Here is a 22,851-nt window from a genome sequence, read left to right as displayed (position 1 = left end):
ATGTCGTATCTGATTGGTCTGATGGTTTCCCCTCTTTTCTTCAGTTTAATTCTGAACTTTGCAATAAGATGCTCATGGTCTGAGCCACAGTCTGCTTTGGTTCTCTTGTTTTTGCTGACTGTATAGAGTTCTTCCATCTTTGGCTGCAAAGTGTATATACTCAATCTGATTATTATATTGTCCATCTGGTGATGTCCATGTGTAGAGTCGTCTTGGAGGCTGTTGGAAGAGGATGTTTTCTATGACCAGAATTCTACTAATTCTACTAATCTCTGACCTGCTTCATTTTTAACTCAAAGGCCAAACTAGCATTTCAGTCTGCTATGAGGATAGCAACATCTTTTCTTGATGTTATATCTATCATGTGTTGAAATTCTTCATAGAACTGGACAATTTCAGCCTCTGAAGCATCCATGGTTGGAGCATAGACTTGGATCACAGTGATGTTAAATGGCTTGCCTTGAATTCAAATTGAAAGCGTTCTGTCATTTATTGGGTTGTACCTGAGCACTGCTTTGCCCACCAGATGATTTACTATGATGACCACTCCATTTCTTTTGCGGGATTCTTGACCACAGGCGAAGATGTGATGGTTGTCTGATGTGAAATGCCCCATTCCTGTCCATTTGAGTTCACCAATTTCAAAATTGATTTTTAACCTTGTCATCTCATGTTTGATCACTTCCAATTTGCCTTGGTTCATAGTTCTAACATTCCAGGTTCCTATGTTAAATTGTTCTTTGCAGCAGCAGACTTTCCTTCCCCCTCCAAACACATCCACAGTTGGGTGTCCTCTCGGCTTTGGCCCAACCACTTCATTAGATCTTGTGCTACTCGTACTCACTCTCTGCTCTTCCTCAGTAATGTGGTAGGCACCTTCTGACCTGAGGGGCTCATCTTCCAGTGCCATATCATTATGCTTCTGGTTGTGCTTGTCCATATAGTTATCTTAGCAAAGTTACTGGAGTGGGTTGCTAGTTCCTTCTCCAGTGGACTACAATGTGTCCAACTTCTCTGCTATGACCTGCCCATCTTACATGGTATAGCTCATAGCCTCATTGAAGTACACAAGCCCCTTTACCACGGCAAAGTTGTGATCCAGAAGGGGTCAATTCGAACATCAAGGAGAACAAACTAAATACCAGCCAACCGAACACGAAACATGACTAATTGTAACTCATGCGAACGCAGAGCAGTTTGCGTAACATACAAAATGTAACGGGCCAAGTGCTGAACAATGATACTCATACGAATGGGAAAATGCTATGGGAACATTCGGCTGCTAGAACGTGTGGGAAACATATGAAAAAAAACAAAAGGCTAGTTTCAGTGAAACACCAAGAAAGGCATGAAAGCTCCCATGATGAGCCGAACACCGTACGTATGGATACGACATACAGAGAACTCCAGCAGCGGACGTTCGGAAGAAAGCCTCTTGTTACCTGTAAAAACAATACAGGAACCCGGAAGTGAACCGGCAACGAGGCTCCAATGTGGTTAGAGTCAGCTGTTAGCCCTGAGCGGTCAGATCTCGTGACTGAAGGTGAGTACAGGAAAAATATTTTGACCTGAAGAGCTGAACTGGAAGTCCACATGGTAACCAAGATAACGTATCACCTGAACGAGTCCGGCCCAGGTAAGAAGGTAATTGTTTTTTTTTTTGTAATTCTTTATTTTTATCGTGCACAGAATAACAGTACGCTTGTTCGGCCACAATAGCTGTTGCAAGCTGAGTATCGATCACATATATTATAAGTTGGTACAGCATATCAGTAGGCGGCATATTAGTTTACAAAAAAAAAAAGGATGAATTAACTGTGTGAGTAACATTTAACCTGTTCCACCATAATAGGAGTTGCAAGTAGCAGAATTTGTGTAGACAAGTTAAGTTTGGCGTGGCATGTGAATAGGCGGCACATTTTTAATTTAATAATGAAATAAAGTATAAGAAAATTAAGTAATAACGTCTTGACAGTGGAGAGGCAAAGCCTTGTGTAAGATGCAGGCTTTTCTGACTGTCTATAGTATGTACGACAGTGTTGCGTACTATTGATAAGGTCGCTGTTGTTTTGTGGAGGCAGGTGTATACCCGCTTTCACGTGGTTAGGCTTAGGTCTCGTGTTGATGGTGCACTACACTTTCCTGTACTTGTAGTCATGTTCTGTAGCTTAATGGTGTGTGTGTCAGTGCGTGCGTTTTAGTGATTTGGTCTGGTCTGTGTGTTCGGGAGTCGGTGTGTGTGGTAGGACTAAGGAGGCCTGTGTGGCTGTGTAGGTTGCCTTATCGTTTCAGCCCCTCTGTCGGTACTTGCGGCTTCCCGCAGTACGTTGCAAGCTAAACTTAAGATATATAGTCTAGTAAATAATACCAACAGTAATTAAAATCTAAATAAGATAGTACAGTGAAAAATCACAAGTGAAAACTAGGAACTTAGCGGTAGTATGATCGGGCAGTCTTTTTAGCTTATTCTTCCTTGTCCCCCCCCTGGTCTCAGGTGTCCGTTGTGGGCCGGCCGGCCCTCTGCGCTCTAAATGCGGTGAAGGACGAAGTAGGGGCCCCGGCTGGCTTGAACGATTGCACTTTGGCCATGTCCCAGGTGTGAGGAGGCTGCTGGTTCGGGGCTTGGATGGTGTTCACCGGGTTTGTCGGCAATCCCAGCGCAGTCAGCACTGAGTCCATTTCCGCTGCGTCTGTCAGACGGGTTGTCGCGCCCCCATGGGTTATGATCAGGCTCCTGGGGAATGCCCAGCGATATGGGATGGAGTGTTGGCGGAGCGTGGCTGTAAGTGGCTTGAGCCGGCTTCTCCATAGCACTGTGGGCCTAGACAGGTCCTGATAGAAGGATAGGGTGGCATTTTCAAATGGGTGGTCGGCTTTGCTTCTTACTGCTGACATGAGGGTCCGTTGTGCTGTCCGAGTTCTCAGCTGCAGTATGACATCCCGTGGGGTATCCACTGGAGCTTTGGTGGCTCTTGGGATGCGGTACGCTCCGTCTATCTCTGCCTGGCGTGCTTGTTGTGGTGTGAGCAGAGAGGTAAGTAGTCTCCCGATGTAGTGTGTTAGGTCGCTCGAGACCACTGTCTCCGGGATGCCCCGGATTTTTACGTTACTGCTTCTGTGTCGGTCTTCGAGTGCGTCTAGGCGAGCGGTGACCTGAGACTGGCTGCGCTGGAGCTCCGTATTTTGGGCTTCCAGTTGTACACATCGGGCCGCCAGGTCTTTTGTGTCCCCTTCTGTTGATTTAACACGCCCTTCCACTGCTTGTATCTCTCCACGCAGTGTGGCTACACCTGCGGCAAACAGCATGCGGAGGTTGCGGAGCAGGGCTTTGATATCTCCCTTTGTGGAGGGCAGCTCACTGTCCTCGTCGGAGGATGGGAGGTGTAGTCCCCCTGCGCTAGGGAACTCATCCAGCTCGTCCATTACTTGGTCCTCGGAGGAGGCAGAGGCCGCGTCGCCATGTTTTTTTTTTTTGGCGCGGTGTAGTTTGAGGCCTGTGTGGGCCGGAGGAGAAGGTCTCCGATGTCGCGTGCCCCTGTCGGTTTTGAAGTGCCTTGGTGTTTGGACCTCTTCCCCATCTCGTTAGGACCTGGTGTGGGCTAAAGTCGGCGTGTTATAGGTAAGTATATTACTTATTTCAGGCTCTTTTCAGCGGAGCTCTGCTGAAACACGTCTGCTAAGGTTGGCTGCTGGCTCCGCCCCCCGTAATTGGGGTTTTTATAGGATAAGATAGATTCAAACTCCTCCCAAAAATACAGGCCTATCGTAGCCGTTTTGGATTGTGTGACTACTATAAAAGTTGCAATCACAGCATGCCAAATTTTGCAACGTTTTGGCTGTAAAACCGTAATTCACTCCTGGAAATATTTGTTTTCTAACTTCTAAAAATGTATTGAAATCCCACACATTATGTCTGTTTTGAGTTAGCTTTCTTCTTTAGTTGCACTTGATGTATAGAAATTATTCATTGTAAAACTCAGAATTTTATATTTTTCCCATTGTAACGGATCACCTGGCACCCCGACTGGGTACCTCCGTTAATGGATGCTCCTAGTGCTTCCTGAGGACTCCAAGCACTCTGGCAGACACCACAATCACCGAATCCGAGAAACCTTTAAATTCTCCCAAGCATATGAATGCTGTAGACCATTGAATAGGAACCATACGAATAGGCTTGTACTCCTAGCAGTCAACTGGAACAGCATACAATAAATCCTTCCCCCCAATAATGAGACGACACATCACTTTGAGGGTAAAACAGGAACTCTGGACTGGCTCATCCAGCCTGGCTTTTATTACAATAATCCACATACAGGCCACACCCAGGGGGAGGCATAAAATAACCAATCACATACATGGTTCAGCCCACACATCCCCTCCCCTCAGATAACATTAAACCCAATTATCCGGTACACTTTTCCAGCCAAGTTCTGGATGTACCCCAAAACCCGGGGGTACACCTTTAAATCCAGCATCGCTGGATAGCCCTTATTCAGGGGGACAACATATCCAAAATTCAAGTCATTCGGATGAACAGTTCGGGAGATATGAGGTTCCAAAGATTTGACCGACCGCATGGGTAAAGTATCCGAAAACAGTTCCATGCATTTTGGCCCTGCGGTCGGTCACAAACAAGGGAATGAAAACAGACGAATTGCCTGTGTTATAGAGCCTGGAGAGGGTTTGAATGAATTCCCTTGTTTGTGGGGTTCTTTCTACCGAACGGCGGGTCATTCGGTAGTTTCTATACGAATTTCTGGAAGTATGGAGGTCTCAGCGGTGTTTGCCTAGTCAAGTGTCCGATTTTAGTTCCAGACACTCGACGGCAAAACACCGCTGTTCGGTAGTTTAAGATGGCCGCCGCCACGTGTTTGTTTCCCGAATGGCGGCCACCCAGAGGACAAAGAATACATTACACTGATTGCCAATTACCCGTTTGCAACATTGTTGCAAACTGTAATTGGAGGCACACTTAGTCCTGGGTGGTCTGGTTGTTCGGTAGTTTCACTCAATATAATGAATGGAGTGATTCTACCGAACAATCAAGTGAATGCTGCATACATATCCCAGGTTAAACTCAACACATAAATACATATGTAATATTAAAGGCAGTATACTGGAATATGCTCCACAGTCTTAAAGGGACAGTAGTCCCAAAAGTCCCAATATATCCATTGCTGATTTTAAAGGGCCAGTAGCAGCAATATAAAGTACAATATGCCCCAAATAACCCAGGGGCCATAGTCAGCAGGTAGGAGGCTAGCAAACAGGCTTCTCCAGGGCCCAGTGGCGAGGTTGGTTTCGCCACACCCATTATTTAATATTTTCTTCCTATTTAATATTGTGTTATGTATACATATAGATTATCAAAAGAAAGCCCTGTTTATCATTTAAAATTATGTATAATATAGATGGTTGCAATAGAAAGGGGGGAATTGTGGCAGAATAGGCGCATAGCAAATGTGCCAAAAAGACATTGTCAGTACATTCAGTTTCTTTATAAATACTCTTAAAGGGACACTAAAGTCACCCAGACCATTTTGCCATAATTAAATGACCTGTGGTCCTTTCATTTTAACTCTACAATATGAACATTGCACTTATTTTGAAACGGCAATATTTACATTGCAGGGTTAAATCCACCTCCAGTGGCATTCTACTGACAGTCAGTAGAGGTGTTTTCGCAAAACTGACTGAGTAAAACTTGGGCACGTGATGTTGAAGCCCTTAGAAAAGTGTTGAACACAATGCTTTCCTATGGGAAACTTGGAAGTGCGCACGGTGCGTGGTACAATTGTGCATCAGGTCCCTAATGCACCTCTATGAGCAGTATTGAATTGAACCATCATGGAGAAGGCCATTCCTCCTGAACGCTATTGCAGGATGTAACACTAAGGTAAGCAGCACTGAAGGAGCCTTGGTGCTGGAATAAGATCAGTAAATCCTTTATTTTCTTAATTTCAATGGCAAATGGTGTAGGGGGCTCTATTTTTAGAAGCATACTATAGCGTTACGAATGCAGGTTTGTTTTCCTAACCCTGTAGTGTTCCTTAAATTTACATTTACAGCTTTACTACTAAATTATAATTCTAGTATGTCCCAGTACACTTAAACTATTTTCAAGCTTTTGTATGTGGGGACTTTCTCTGATTGATGTTGGTGAGAAGTTGGCAACATTGTACTGGCACTTGACTTCTAGTTACATTTGACTGATTTAGTAGAATTGTTTAACTAATTTTTAAGAAATTTTGTGGGGACGCAGATAATCCAATCAATTCAAAAGTACGCGGTAGTGTCCTTTTAAGTAATGCTTTAGTGTATACACAGATAGTGTGATCTCCATGTGGTCCGCATGGAATGGTCATTTGATAGAAAGCAAATAATATATCAGCAATCAGTCCCATGGTATGGACTTCTCTTCTGGAAAAAACAGGTTACAGGGCCTGTTGCGCTTTCTGCAATCTACGGGAATATAACGTAGCACACATACATTCACTGTTATGTGAGGAGTGTTGTGGCATAGAAAGGCCTTTCTGATACTAGACCCCTCTTTTTCAGTGTGCCAAGATGACCATACAAACAGTAGGTGGCCCTGGAAGTGAGTACAGGTTACTAGGCAATTAGTGCTGGCATTGTGACCTGTGATAGAGTAGAAAGAATTCTAAGCATTAAATCCTAGAAGTGGAGAGGCGAGCCCGAAGAGGAAAGCAGGATGTGAGGAATCGTAGACCGGTGAATAGGTCCAAAGGTGGGAGGATATGGAATCTTCACAGAAAGGGAAACTATTAAAATATATATATTTTTAAACATATAAAACTGTTTCAAATGATTTTTCAGCATATTAAAACATAAAACTTCATATATATATATATATATATATATATATATATATATATATATGAAAAAAATATAAAATATCCTTTAAAAAAAAATATATATATATATATATATCCATATTACAAAATGTAATTATTTTTATATTCTTAAATACATTTAAAAGTGTATCCCAAAAAAATAGTTATTTGGAAAACACATTCAACAAAATTAAATTGAGGCCAAAGGGTCCTTGGAATTTAAAATAAAAAAAATTTGATTTCCCAATTATGTAAGAAATTTTGCAATTACTTACAAGTTCATTTCTCAAACTTTAGTAAAATTTTCTTATAAAATGGGATGTGAATATTTTCGTTGGTATTACATTTTTACAGGGTTACTCCAAGTATCATGACAACTTCAGTGATTTAATTTGGTTATGGTGCTTGTAGTCAGTGTTTCAGTTTCAGTTTGTCAGCCTCATTGGCCTGCTGGCCAATGCATGCTGGCCAAAGATGACCAATGGCTGCGTAACCATCTCCCTTCTGTGGCACCCAAGTCCCCACCCCTCAGTGAGACCTTTCGGGACATCCCTTCACCTGCATTGAGTGATTTTAATGAGGTACACTTTAACTTTTTTTTTTTTTCTCTCTCTTGGGGGTCAGTGCCAGTAAGGGCTACTTAAACCAAATAAAGTGTTTAATTAAAACACTGTTTTTTTAGTTAGAGTAACCCTGTCTCTATGCTATTGTTGTTTACTAAACATTTTTACGTCTACAGGATAACTCTTCAACATTCAAAACATGTTTTGGAGACTATGACTGCAAATCCTAGTGAATTAAAAAAAAAAAAAAAAAAATCCAGTTTCAGGAATGAGTAACTGGTGATGACAAATTATCCAAGTCATCTATAGTCACAGCTTGGCTATTTTAGCACATACACATTGTGTGTTGTTTGTTTATATTTTATATATGATATTTCAGTACTGTTCCTAAAATTGCACTATAAAGCTCACTTAGTAAATTTTTAAAAATCCTTTTTTTTTTTTTTTAGGTGGAGATGTTGGAACGTAAATATGGAGGTCGCCTCATAACTAGGCATGCAGCTCGCACAATACAGACTGCTTTTCGTCAGTATCAGATGAACAAGAACTTTGAGAGATTGAGAAGTTCAATGTCAGAGAATCGAATGTCCAGACGTATTGTTTTATCCAATATGAGAATGCAGTTCTCCTTTGAAGGACCCGAAAAAGTACACAGCTCCTATTTTGAAGGAAAGCAGGTGTCACTTAGTAATGATGGGACCAAGCTGGGGCGCCTTGTCAAGTCTGAATCTGGGGATCTAGGTGAACAAACCTCCTTGAAATCCCCAGCACCTTCCACCGACTTTGCAGATGCTATAACTGAGTTAGAAGATGCTTTTTCTCGACAAGTGAAGTCTCTTGCAGAATCAATTGATGATGCACTAAACTGTCGTAGTTTGCATGCAGATGATGGACAGACTTCTGATCAAATTCGAACTCGTGAATTGGAAAGAAATAGTTCTACTCAAATTAAACCAGTGCATAATTTAGATCACAGGAAACTTGATGAAATTACTGCATCCTATAGTGATGTAACATTGTATATTGACGAGGAAGAGCTTTCCCCTCCTCTTCCTCTTTCACAGTCTGTGGATAGACCATCCATGACGGAATCTGACTTAAGACTTAGGTCAATGAACTCCTCACAAGAGTATTGGTCCATGACACACAAAGAAGATAAGTTAGACACCGATACAAGCTGTCGAAGTACACCATCACTGGAGTCTCACGATCATCGATCAAGAATTGATCATCTACCTTTACTCACCATTGAGCCTCCTAGTGACAGTTCTGTTGACTTAAGTGATCGTTCAGAAAGAGGCTCAATAATAAGGCAAACAGCATATGAGCGGTCAATTCAGAGTCAACAAGGAAGCCCCAAACATATTGGGCATATACCAAGTAAAATTATAACTCGTGAGGATGAACAATCACGCAATAGGGGCAGACCTATAGAGGCTCAATTAATTATCAATGGCAGTGTGAACAGGCAGAGTAAATCGGAATCAGATTATTCAGATGGTGATAATGATAGCATCAACAGCACTTCAAATTCTAATGACACAATAAACTGCAGCTCAGAATCTTCTAGAGACAGCTTGCGAGAGCAGACTCTAAGCAAACAAACATACCACAAAGAGACACGGAACAGCTGGGATTCTCCTGCCTTCAGCAATGATGTCATCAGAAAACGGCATTATAGGATTGGCTTGAATCTTTTTAACAAGTAAGTATACTTTCTTAATTAATTATCTGTATTTGTGGAGATCCGGGATCCAATTCTACATTATTTCCATATTCCTAAAAAAATAAATATATATATATATATATATATATATATATACACACACACAGAATCCTGCGCACTCGCTTATTCAGTAAACAATGATTTCAAATCTTAGAGATTGTAATATTTTTCTTTAAAAACACCTCACCTAGGCAAAAATGATGGGGGTTTGGTTACATTATATGATCATATATTGCAAAAGCCTGCCACAGCGTCAATGTACCCCATTCTTGGCAGGTTCTACACTAGCAGCCTAATTGACGTTGTGGCAGGCTTATGCAACATATGATCATACAATGTAACTAAACCCCCATTATTTTTTGCCTAGGTAAGGTGTTTTTAACCCCTTCAGGACCGAGGACGGTTCAGGACCGTCATTGGCATTTTTGCCTTCCCGACCGGTGACGGTCCTGATCGTCCTAACAGTCCAATGTACTTACCCAATCGCCGTCGTTCCCCCGGCGGCGATCGGCGCTGCTCCCATTGTGGGGAGACTGCCTGCAGCCCAGGCAGTCTCCCCGCGGCGGATTAGGACCCCTGGGGCCATGTGATCGCTCAACAGTCTCCCTGCTAGTGTAAAAAAAAAATACAAAAATTACGTTCATGTTAATAAAAAAAAAAATTATAGATGTGTATGTGTGTGTATATATATATATAATATATGTCTATATATCATATATATAATGTCATACTAAGTGTATTTTTATATTAATATGTACATATATTAATTTAAAAATACACTTATAATTAAATTACACACATGTGTATATATATGATATATATAATAACTATAAATATTGTATATAAATATTATTATAAAATACAAATAATAAGTAATTTAAATTAAATAAAAACATGTAAAAAGAATAATAAAAATTAAAAAAATATATATCTATATGAAATTTTATTCGAACTGTATTTTGATAGTAATATATATATTTATATCAAAATACACTTAGAATGAAATTGTATATATATCTATGTATATATAAATAAATACAAATAATACGAAATATACATATGACCATATACAAAATTACATAAATAATTATATAAATATACACGTAGACTTCAAATATATAAATATGCATATATATTTAAATTCTACGTGCGTATTTGTGTAATATTTTTACATAATTAAGTCATTTTATTGATTGCAATTTGAGGGACCTGCCTGCCAACCCAGGCCGAAAGCCCAGAGAATTTAAATTGCTAGCACTATATTTTACCCTGTAACTTTCTATGACACCCTAAAACCTGTACATGGGGGGGTACTGTTTTACTCGAGAGACTTCGCTGAACACAAATATTGGTGATTCAAAACAGTAAAACATATCACAGCGATGATATTGTCAGTGAAAGTGACTTTTTTTTGCATTTTTCACACACAAACAGCACTTTTAGTGATGAAATAATTTCCTGTGTTTTCCTGTTTTGAAACACTAATATTTGTGTTCAGCAAAGTCTCCCGAGTATAACAGTACCCCCCATGTACAGGTTTTATAGCGTTTTTGAAAGTTACAGGGTCAAATAAATGGGTCAAATATTTTTACATGGAAAAAGGCCAGGTTGGTTACGTTGCATTTGAGAGCATATGGTAGCCCAGGAATGAGAATTACCCTCATGATGGCATACCATTTGCAAAAGAAGACAACCCAAAGTATTGCAAATGGGGTATGTCCAGTCTTTTTTAGTAGCCACTTAGTCACAAACACTGGCCAAAATTAGCGTTCAATTTCGTTTTTTTACTTTTTTCACACACAAACAAATATGAATGCTAACTTTGACCAGTGTTTTCGACTATATATATATATATATATATATATATATATATATATAATCAGCACTTTTTTTTTTTTTTTAGTTGGAACAAGAGAAGTACAAAAGTCAAACAGATGTATGCACAGAGTAGATGAGTGAATAACTGTGCCTAAAACATTGTCAAAAATAGGGAAATATAATGTGCATATACATAATTTTAATCAGAGAAAAGTCGAAGGCATAGGTTTTTTTATTCTTTATTTTGGTTGTGCATTTGTGAAAGTTACAGGTAAGCTTTCTGTAAGTCACATCATCATGAACAAGCATCAATGCAACATGTTTAACACTTGAAGTAACATATGAGGAACATGCACATTTTTTATATTTTATGTTTAACAAGCTTTAACTGTTTAAGATCATCTGAAGAAGGTTGCAATTTAGGGGAGTTTGTTAGATAAGGAGAGATTCCTAGGCATTAGGTTTTTAGCGTTTTCAGGTTAGTTCCCACTGGCCAAAACAAACAAGTACCCCTGATTATTAATGTTAGCAGGGCTTGTTAGGTTTACACGTTAATTACATAGGAGTTAACACTTGAGAGCCTGCTTAATTGTGCAATGTAGGTACGTTAAGATTGGCCTGTAGTCCGATTTAGTGATTATTCACAATACCACAATGCTCTGGGAGTGAGACCAGGTTTAGAGACTCAGGTGATATTGTGAGCACAAGCGGAGGGCTAACAACAAGAAAGTGGGACACATGAAAGAGGGGTTAACTTTAGATGATTTAGCAGGTAATCAGTTACAGGCCTCTCAGGTTACGTCTGCCTCTGTATACTGCGGGGAAATATACTGCATACAGTCATCACTAGATTGACATATACATTAAAAAATAAAAACAATAAGTAAATAAAGGTAGACAACAGTGGGTTGCTGATGAGGGTGTCACTGGTGGGTGGTCTACTGTCCCGCTTTACTGAAACTAGCTATAAGATTTGCGTCCAACAAAAGTGTGACTTAGTTGAGACTTCGCTCATCATCCTGTACCATGACATGGATCATCTGATTCCCACGCTCGCCATTTGCGTCGAGCTGCATATTGAAAGGTGAGTGTCAGTAAGGCTGGTTTTACATATGATGTGTACTTACGGCTATGAGGCTAAAGCAGAGCAACAGATAGAGAACGTATATGAAATCAGGGAACACTTTGTTCTTTCGCCATGGTTTGAGTCTACAGCTGTCAGTGTTAAGACATGTCCATAGTGTAGGCAATAAGTGTCCCAGTGGAACCCAGTGTGTGTGTGTTGGGCTCCTGTAACCGGTTTAAGGTAGTCTTCTAGCCGATTCCGGATCTCAGCGCCTGGAGCCCGGTCGCAGGTATCAACAGGGGCCGCTTGTTCCGACCTGGGTTGTTACGGTGTGTTTGGAAGGTTAGCGGCTCTCCCCATCTTTGCTCAGATGCAGAGCTCCTGCTCGTGTGGTTGTCTGTGGGTGGGGGATGGTTCCCTCTGCTGTGCCATTTATGTGCTCTCTGCGGTCGTGGGGTACTGTGACGATTTTCAGGCGCCTTAAAAGCCCTTGCCTTGATTCGGGGCATGTCCTGTTTGCATGTCGCTGTCGGAGGGATAGGAGTCTCCTGTTGCGCCGCCATTTCGGGGCCTTCTTCCATGCTGGAGCGGTGATTGTCCGCCTTGGTGGTGCGATCAGCCGTGGAGGTGAGTGTGCATGTGGTTGTGCTGGGACGGTCTGATGCCTCCTGTCCTCCAGCTTCTTCCAGAATTCGCCGAGTACTTTGTCAAGCCTGTATTCCAGGTCTGTCCGTTCAGCTGTGAAGCTAGGATGCCTCGTGGCTGCCGCCATGTTTAGTGAGGCTCTTGCTGTCTCCGTGGGTTCAACGGTTACTCTCCTTGTTTCCCTCAGGTAGCCAGAGCTTCTCAGAGGTGGGCCGGGGGGGGATAGCAGGGCACTTGAGTAGTATGTAGGGTAGTCGGGGCAGGAAGATCGGCCGCCTCTTCCATCTACAGTTTACACCAGGCCCTCCTGCGTCTGGAGGGCTCCATGCGTCTGCTGTCAGCAGCCCCGAGCCGTATAGTCAGTGCTGGGTGCCTGTTCCACTCGATTTGTCTCAGATCCTGGTAATGCATGTTTTTAGGGTTAAATTGAATTTGCTGAAAACGCGTCCATGCGCCATGACAGTCAGGCCCCGCCCCCCGAAGGCATAGGTTTTGTGAAATTTCTAAAACAATTAGAAAATGTATTATGTCAGTATGAGTAGACCTGTGTTTTCTGAAGAATTGGCATGTTGGAAGGGGGAGGACTTGTACACTTCACCCAGAACAAAACTGACCTGAAAAAGTAAGCAAATCATTATACAATTTAACATAAAAATTCTCAGAAATAAATAAAATTAAAAAAATAGAATTTTACTGTAGTTGAGGGGGTGTGGCTTGAGTGCCGAAAGGTATGGCAGCTGGGAGTGTGACCTGGTCGCTGAACGGAATGACGGCTAAAACTGACAGCTCCGCTCCTCTTTGCACTCAGCATGCTCTATTCAGCAAAGGGGAACCCCTGCTGCATTGCTGGCGTCTATGCAAACATTCCACCAGTATCCAACCCGGTGTGTACACGTGAATGAAATCACCCATTTGACAGCTTCTGACAAAGTGGCCGATAGCGCCACAAAACGAATAAGGCGGGACTTCCTAACACATTTACAGAGTAGGTGATTTTGTACTTGAGCAAAGATAGTTATATAATAGGGTGATCAATCTTTTCTGAGAGATCTCTGAAAGTCAACATTTTTAAAATAAGACTAGGACAGTTGCAACCGCTTGCTTTACCTCGCTGTTTGCAACAAAAATCATTAACAGGATTATAATAAAAGTAATCACCCATGGTCAGCCTAGCAACCCTCTACAGTTCTGGGAAACTAAAAATTAATTCCTCATTAAGTGTATGCATCGCTGTATGCTAGCATTTTCAATGCCAAAAAAAGTCTCTAGCCCTCATACCAGGCAGTAAAGGCCTGATTCTGTATAATTGGAGTTAAAGGAGAATGCGAGGAGGTTAGGGAGTACTTAATACATTTGGTATCCTATTAGTGAAGGGAGTTAACAATTCATAAATCTCTATGAATTTTCAGTACCTAGATCTAAAATTGTGGTAGATCAGACCCCATGAGAACCAGTGTATTAGTGTGGTTCCGGCTGGGAAGTGTAGACAACATACTTAGGCAGAGTTGCAGCTGAGTCCCCCCCTCCTCCTTTGGACTGGTTGGGGTTATCCTGGTCTCCACCTTTACAGTAACCTATACTCCCCTATACCTCAAGCTTCCATAAGGATTAGTGGCAGATTCACTGGAAATATGGAGGGAGGCCTTCTGCTTACAATTTGACCAAAAATGTGCGCAATTCTGGCTGCAACTCCAGGCAAGAGCAACACACGCCTACTTGTCAGCTAAGCAGGTGCTTCCAGAAGATGTTGTAGCTTGGTCCTCGCATTCTGGGCCCGGAACCCAGAAGTGTCTTTGCCCTGTAAAAAGACCACATCCCCAATTATTACGGTCCACAATCTCAGGAGCTGGGATTTTGTTTAGTTTACCTGGGTTAGTGGACATTGCACCACTGTTCTCTTATTGGTCTGGAGCTGACTTTGGAGAAGATGAAGTGCCAATGTGAACTTTGCATCAAGCATGAAGGATTTCTGCAGCATAGGCATTGGTTGATTGACTCTTTGGCAGGTCTTATCATCCACTAACTTAACACAGATCTATTGCCAACTGATTACATTGCAGCTCCTCAGTTTGATTTATTTTATAATTTTATTCTCTTTTTGCATATAAATATCAGAGGCTGTTACACACAAAGGTATTAGAAGGGCTTAGTGGTGTACTGGCAAAACCATTAACAGATTTATTTAACCAATCATTGTTAACAGAAGTAGCCCCAGACGATTGGAAGTTAGCAAATGTTGTGCCCATTCACAAGAAAGGTAGTAGGGAGGAGTCGGGCAACTATAGGCCAGTAAGCCTTACTTCAGTAGTGGGGAAAGTAATGGAAACCATGTTAAAGGATCGGAATGTTTAACATCTAAAAACACATGGATTTCAAGATCAGAGGCAACATACTTTAGCGAGATCATGCCAAAGTAATAATATTGATTTTTTTGATTGGGCAACTAAAATAATAGATCAGGGTGGTGCAGTAGACATTGCTTACCTAGATTTCAGTAAGGTTTTTGACACTGTTGCACATAGAAGGCTTATCAATAAACTGCAATCTTTAAGTTTGGCTTCCAGTATTGTTGAATGGGTGAGGCAGTGGCTGAGTGACAAGCAACAGAGGGTTGTAGTCAATGGAGTATATTTGAAGCATGGTCTTGTTACCAGTGGGGTACCTCAGGGATCTGTACTTGGACCCATTCTCTTTAATATTTTTATTAGTGATATTGCAGAAGGTCTCGATGGTAAGGTATGCCTTTTTGCTGATGATACTAAGATATGTAACAGAGGGTTGATGTTCCAAGAGGGATAAGCCAAATGGCAAATTATTTAGGTAAACTAGAAAAATGGTCAGAGTTGTGACAACTGACATTTAATGTGGATAAGTGCAAGATAATGCATCTTGGACGTAAACACCCAAGGGCAGGGTACAGAATATTTGATAGTGTCCTAACCGCAACATCTGAGGAAAGGGATTTAGGGGTGATTATTTCTGATGACTTGAAGGTAGGCAGACAATGTAATAGAGCAGCAGGAAATGCTAGCAGAATGCTTGGTTGTATAGGGAGAGGTATTAGCAGTAGAAAGAGGGAAGTGCTCATGCCATTGTACAGAACACTGGTGAGACCTCGCTTGGAGTATTGTACGCAGTACTGGAGACCTTATCTCCAGAAGGATATTGATACCTTTGCATCTTATTGTTCACTGGCAACATTTCAGCAATACTTACAGTATTCCCAAACACAAGCCTAGTTCTAACACACAGTACATTTTCTCTATCACTCTTAGTTCATTCAATCCGCATGTATTGCATTGAGTGAAACTGTTGTTCTTGTATTTGCCACTGCCATTCTCTTTGCTTTAACCCCTTCGTGATGAATGACAGACCTGGTCCGTCATGGCGGGAAAACCATTAACCTCTATATTAAAGGCAGACCGGGAACACCCGAACGCGCTGCCTAGCAGCAGTGATCACTCTGACAGGCTGTCAGAGCGAGCACATGTGCTGCAGGGACTCATGATCCGCCTCCCTGCTCTTCCGCGGTCTGTGTGAAGTGCAGGGAGACAGATCAGCATCTTCTCCCTGTTAAAAAAATAAATAAAAATAGTTATAGTAAAATCCCACCCTCCCTTCCCCCTGCTTTAATAAAATTAACCCCTTCCCTGCCAATTGATCAATTGGCAGGGTATACATTTTACTGTGATCTGATTTAAAAAAAAATGTAAACCCTTGAGGGTCAACTTTTATTATTATTATTATTATTATTATTATTGCCATTTATATAGCGCCGACAGATTCCGTAGCGCTTTATAATGTTATGAGAGGGGGATTTAACTATAAATAGGACAATTAAAAAAACTACTTACAGGAACGATAGGTTGGAGAGGACCCTGCTCAAACAAGCTTGCATTCTCTAGGAGGTGGGGTGTAAAACACAATAACCCTCAGGAATGAAATTTATTTTATTAATTTAAATATATTAAAGGTATATCTTTAGCTAGCTGGTGGGGGTGGAAGTTAGTGGGGAATTGGGGAATTTTGTGTTAGGTTTGCTAGGGGTTAATGTTAAAAAATGTTTTTAAAAAAGGTCTTAAACAGAAAAAAAATTAAGTGTTTTAAAAAAAAAAGTAAACAATTTTTTTTTTTTTTTAAATCCCACCCCATTTACCCAGTAATAAAAAGTAGCCCCTTCCCTGCCAGTTGATCACTATCTACAGTATTATACTGTGATCCATTTTTTTTTTATAATTCTTTATTTTTGTAGTGCAGAGCATATCTTAAAGAAGAGCTTGAAAATTTACCGTATATACTTGAGTATAAGCCGAGTTTTTCAGCACATTTTTTGTGCTGAAAAACCCCAACTCGGCTTATACTCGAGTCAATAGTCTGTATTATGGCAATTTACAGACTGGGGGCTGTGGGGGCTGGCAGAGAGTTTACTTACCTGTCCTGCAGCTCCTGTCAGCTCCTCCGCGCCGTCCGTTCAGCACCTCGGTCAGCTCCCAGTGTAAGTCTCGCGAGAGCCGCGGCTCTCGCGAGACTTAGAGTGTGAGCTGACAGAAGAGCTGAACTGACGGCGCGAAGGAGAAGGGAGCTGGCAGGAGCTGCAGGACAGGTAAGTAAACTCTCTGCCAGCCCCCCTCTCCCCCCCACTGAACTGCCAATGCTGGACCACCAGGGAAGGAGAGCATATATCAAGCAGGGAGGGGGACGAAAAAAAATATATATTAATAATAATTAAATTAAATAATAATAAAATTATAATAATGAAATTAAATAAAAAATAATAATAAATAATAAAAAAAATTAAAATAATAAAAAATAATTGCCCACCCCCCACCAAGGCTCTGCAACACACACGCTGCACTCATACACACACGCTGCATTCATTATACACACACTGTAAATAAATATTCAATTAATATATTTTTTTTAGGATCTAATTTTATTTAGAAATTTACCAGTAGCTGCTGCATTTCCCACCCTAGTCTTATACTCGAGTCAATAAGTTTTCCCAGTTTTTTGGGGTAAAAATTAGGGGCCTCGGCTTATATTCGGGTCGGCTTATACTCGAGTATATACGGTACATTACGTTTCTCAGCAATACATTCCAAGCAATGTCAGCGTAAGATCAGCAAATGTTTAGGTAACTGCACTTTTTTTTCTTTTTTATAATAACAGTATGTGAACACATAATATAAAGAAAAATATTTTAGACAATAAGGTATTATAAGACAATATAAGACAAAAGATGTAAACACATGGGTACGGACACTTATTCACCGGGCAGCAGGTTATGTTGGGAGTATTCTGACCTCTTTATTCGGGGAGAGGAGGTGGGCGGTATGGTAAGCGCTCACTGTATGTCGAGTGACAGGTAGGGTGTATCTCGACAGTGCCGTGGCTGGCCGGCAGTAAAGATGGTAACAATTTAGAGCTTAGCTAGTTATATTGGCCTGGGGGGGTTATATAATAACGAGGCTCGACACTATAGTCTTAAGTGCTATACAAGAGTAGGTGTTTGGTTAAAGTTATCTGCGCAGTTTTGTGCTCCGAAGTGACGGGCCTTGTGTATTGGCCTCTGGTCGCCAGAATGCCCTGACCCTAAGGTGAGAATAGCTTGCTTTGGGTTCTCAGTGGACTGTTAATAGAGGAGTCCTATTGGTGGTCCATGTGGGGGGGTGAGGTAGTCGGTATGTGAGTACTACGGACCCATGTGGTACCTACTGTGCAGTACCTTTGCATATGTGAAATTTGTTTGGTCGCCTCCTAACGGAAGGGATGCCAATTTTTGTTTGTTTTATTAACCCACATGGGTTTCAAGTTATTTAATTAATTTAAATATTTTAAAATTATATATTTTGCTAGCAGGGGTGGGAGGGAGTTATGGGATATTGGGGAATTTACGGTTAGTGCTGCTTACTTCTACTTATCGGTTACCAATAAAAATACAAAGTTTATAAAAATGTTAAATCTGTAAAAAAAAAAAAAAAGTTTTAGGAAAGTTTAAAAAAAATTAAGCTAAAAAAGTTTTAAAAAGTAAAAAAAATACATTTAAAAATGCTCATTACTACTACACCTGGAACAAACTAGAGAAAAAATTATCCCACACTAAGGTTCAACATATGCCTTTTCAATTAACCAAGGGTGTATTCTTTAATAAATAGTATGTGTTTGTGGGGAAGTTTCAATAACCAACCAGCTAAACTACTCCAAAATAAAACATGGACACAGCGTAAAACTTCAAAGTTAGAAAAAAACTGAATGACTGCGTCTCAAATGTACCCCTTCAACATCCACATATTCCTGGCAAAGGTACATATGGGGGATATTGCTGTACTCAACCGACATAGCTGAGCAACACATGAAGTATTATACAGTCGTAGCACACATACAATTTGCAAAATATACTGTGCAAACTAACGATGTGTGTCAAAAGGCAGAAAAAAATGCTTATTACCACTACACTTGGTACAAGCTAGTGGAAAACATATCCCATGCTAAGGTTCAAAATATGCCTATTGAAATACCCTGGAATGGTATGCCTTTATGGTGTAGTTGTAATATGTAGCCTGCTCAAGTGCTCCAAAGTGGGTCACGGACACATCAAAAGCTTCCATGAAAATTCACACTTAAAAACCTGAACTTGTCACGTCTCTTTTACAGCACTGTAACTTCACAAAATAGTGTCTAGGTCATTCAGTGGGCCTATTGTTTTACTCAGAAGATGTAACTGAGCATAATTTGGGGATTTTTATGACAGTGGTACATATTAAGTGTAAGAAATACTCAACCATAATGCATCATATATGTAAAAATGCCATCCCCCCCCACCCCCAACCACAAACGTTGAAATGAATTGGTGAAAAAATAGTGACAAGTTAAGGCACAATATACACCATATAAAATACCCTGGGGTGTCTGCTTTATAAAATGAAAGCCCCTTGTGGGGTTATTTGAACAGTCACACTGCTATATTACCCTAAAATGACACATAGGCCCATCAAATCCATCTAAATTCTAACTATAGAAACTGAAATAGCCTTGTCTCTTATATGGCATTGTAGCTTTACAGAAATGTGCCAAAGGCATACAATGGGGGTATCGTTATGCTCAGCAGATGAAGCTGAACACAATATGGGGTTCTGTGCAGGAATAGCACACACCAGCTTTACGAAATACACATTACAAAAACCTTGTTATATGTGTAAATGCCAAAATAAAGAAAAAAAACACAATTTTACTCCAATATTTAGCAGAGATTGGCGATGAAGTGGCTACGTAAAAAGTGTCAAACTAACCTTCGTAGCCTTTGATGTCTACTTTATATTAATATACACTTTTGTGTGGCATTTTTTTTTTATCTGTTGCCTACTAAACCTACAAGAGAAACATACCAAATTCTAAAATTGTCGCAAATTGAAATTTTATTTTAGTCCTTGTAGTTTGTGACCTGTAACTTTCAAAATAAGCTGAAATCCTATACATACTATGTATTCTATTAATCAAGACACATAAACTAATTTATTTCCAATTACTTTTTCTAAGCTGGACATATTATGCACACGCTATTATTGTCAAAACTGTGAAAAAAAATGTTTGTTTTTTTTCCCCCCCAAATGTTTTGGCATTTTTTTTTTTATAGTTGATGAGAATGTATCTATGTATATGTGACATCAAATTAAAGCCCTGTTTGCCCTCTAAAAAACGATGTATAATATGTGTTGGTGCAATAAATGACAGAGATGCAAATTGCGTTTGAACAGAAACAGCAAAAAAATGCAAAAATGGCTTTTGTCCTTAAGCGTAAGACAAGCTTCTGAAGCTGTGTCCTTAAGGGGTTAATGATTTACCATTGTATGCTTATCTCACATCATCTCTTAAACCTTGTTTTCATTGTTCCTTCCCTATTACCATCTCTAAGTAAATATCTAAGATTTAGTGTTACACCTTCATAATAATTTTCTCATATATGATGGTATGTTGTACGTTGACCCCCCTATTGTACTAAAAAAGGAGTGACCTAGCTTATTTGAACAGCAATATATTCGATGTATACGAGTATATGACTATCGACCACAACTACTGCTTGTTATGTATACCTACCACTCCTCTCCACTAAAATCTGAGGATATTGATTTTAATAGTGTGAATATGCTCTATCTAGGACAAACAAAACGTTTGTCAACCCAATTTTCTAGGTTCTGAATCAATCTGCACAAGGACTGATGGAGCTGAAGCTCCAGGCCCATGCACATGAAATAGGCCCAGTGACAACATCATAAATTATCTTGTCCTTGCCTGGTGCAAATCACTTTTGCCAAAATATTACCAAGGAAGGTTCAGGACTTTGTAGACAATTTTGGTAGCTTTATTGTGCAATCATACACCAGAAAATGTTTCAATGTTTCAGCCCTCTGTGGGACTTTCCTCAAGACAATTATTAATGCCAAAAACAGAGTTTAAATACGTGAAATAAATGTAAGTGAAGAGTGATTGTGATGCAAAACAAGGTGTGCTACATGAATATGTAATATTTTTACTGGCTGAGAGAATATAATAGACCAGCAGGGACTGGACCCAATTGCACTGCACTCTGTAATTTAGAACAAAAGAGGGATAAAGCAATTTGGGCTCAAAATAGGATCAGTAGCTTTTAAATGGGGATTCTTGGGCAGTATGGTGTTTCTATTATGTGTGTTGATGTTGCAAACTTCATTTCATTGTTGGTAAATTATGTATCTGGTGTCTGGTATTTAAAGTCATATTCAGTTTATGTTGTGTTTCTCGTGTTCTATGAACATATCCCAATATGTACGCTGTGCTCAACATTTTCCTATTCATGTAAAAGACAGATGCCGACCCCATGACCTGCTAAGCAGAATACTAAGGCCAACATTACCTGAGATGACAAGATCAATTAAATCTTAGCAGGGATGGAAGTTTAGAAAAGCTCTCACCATCTGCTACTGTCACAATCCCATGGTTGGAAGTCAGATAATGTGTTAAAGGATGTTCCATTTGTCAGGGACACAGCCTGATGAACTGCAATCTCATTTATAATGTCATATAAACATTCCTTGCGGAGGGAGATTTGATTCTTCACTTTGTAAACAATGGTACATAAAACAAACAAACAAAAAAAACTGTAGAAGTTTAAGTTCTCAAGCATGAAAATTCTAATTTAATCTGCCTCCACCCTGGTTGCTTTGCATGACCTTCTAATTACGTGCTATCTTTGCTGACATAATCTATGTCCTCACTTGTGACATCACCCATGACATCCTATAGAAAATCTAATTCGAGAAAGTCTTTTCATGTGGTATCTCAGATAACCCCCACTTATAAATTCGTTGATAATATCTATGACATAATTGGTGGCATCCTATATATCACATAAACTATAATTAGAAAAGTGCTGTGTAGACAGGTATGCAATTTCCTTTGGGCAAAAACAAGCTTGTAAGAGACGTTTTTGATGTTGTGATGTTCATATTGATTTAATTGATTGTGTCAAATATGTTAACTGCAAACTGAGATGGAAAGGAGATATTGTGTATGATAGAGAGGCGTAAGAGGGAATTACACCCCTATCATATACAGGAGGAAAATACTATGTGAGGCTGAGAAAATGTGAGCTAGATAAGTTGTGTAAAGAAAAGACAGAGGAAAGCGAGGAAGGCTGTGTGTAAAAATAAGGCGGTGTGTCTGCCAGAGTGATGTGAGGATGAGATGAGAAATGGGTAAACAGGTTAGAAAGAGACTAATTGAATTGGAGGGAGGTTAAAGAGCATTCTATGTATAAGGGAGACAGGTGGTCAGGGCCGGTGCAAAGATTTTTGGCTACACAGGCGAAGGTGAATTTTGCCTCCCCCCCCCCCAGGGACAGGGGGACAGGGGCTGTAGTTGAGAGTTAGGGCTGTAATTGAGTAGTTAGGGGCTGTAGTAGGGGGACAGGGGCTGTAGTTAAGAGTTAGGGGCTGTAATTGGGGGCTTAGTAAATGTAGTGGGGAATTGGGGCTGTAGTAGGGGGTTAGGGACTGAAGTAGGTTGATGGCTGCAAGTGGGAACAGGGGCTGTAGTGTGGGGGATATGGGCAGCAATTGGGGGAGAGGGGCTGTAGTGGGGGTAAGGACTGTAGTAAGGGAATAGGGGCTGTACAAGGGAGTGGAAGGGATGTGAAGTAAGGGA

At 40.5% G+C, this 22,851-nt stretch overlaps 1 protein-coding gene across 6 annotated transcripts in view; it reads left to right on the top strand.

Moving 5' to 3' along the window:
* Nucleotides 1-22,851, top strand: part of IQSEC1 (IQ motif and Sec7 domain ArfGEF 1) — a 421,691-nt gene that overhangs the window by 204,217 nt on the left and 194,623 nt on the right. For all 6 annotated transcript variants that reach the window (XM_063426958.1, XM_063426960.1, XM_063426956.1 and 3 more), the window contains one exon: nt 7,867-9,122. In XM_063426958.1, the coding sequence (XP_063283028.1) occupies nt 7,867-9,122 (1,256 nt within the window). The remainder of the gene's footprint in view (nt 1-7,866; nt 9,123-22,851) is intronic.

This window comes from Pelobates fuscus, chromosome 7 (genome assembly GCF_036172605.1).
Source record: "Pelobates fuscus isolate aPelFus1 chromosome 7, aPelFus1.pri, whole genome shotgun sequence".
NCBI classification, from domain to species: domain Eukaryota; kingdom Metazoa; phylum Chordata; class Amphibia; order Anura; family Pelobatidae; genus Pelobates; species Pelobates fuscus.
Note: the sequence above shows the minus strand (reverse complement) of the source record. Positions and strands in the feature narration are given on the sequence as shown.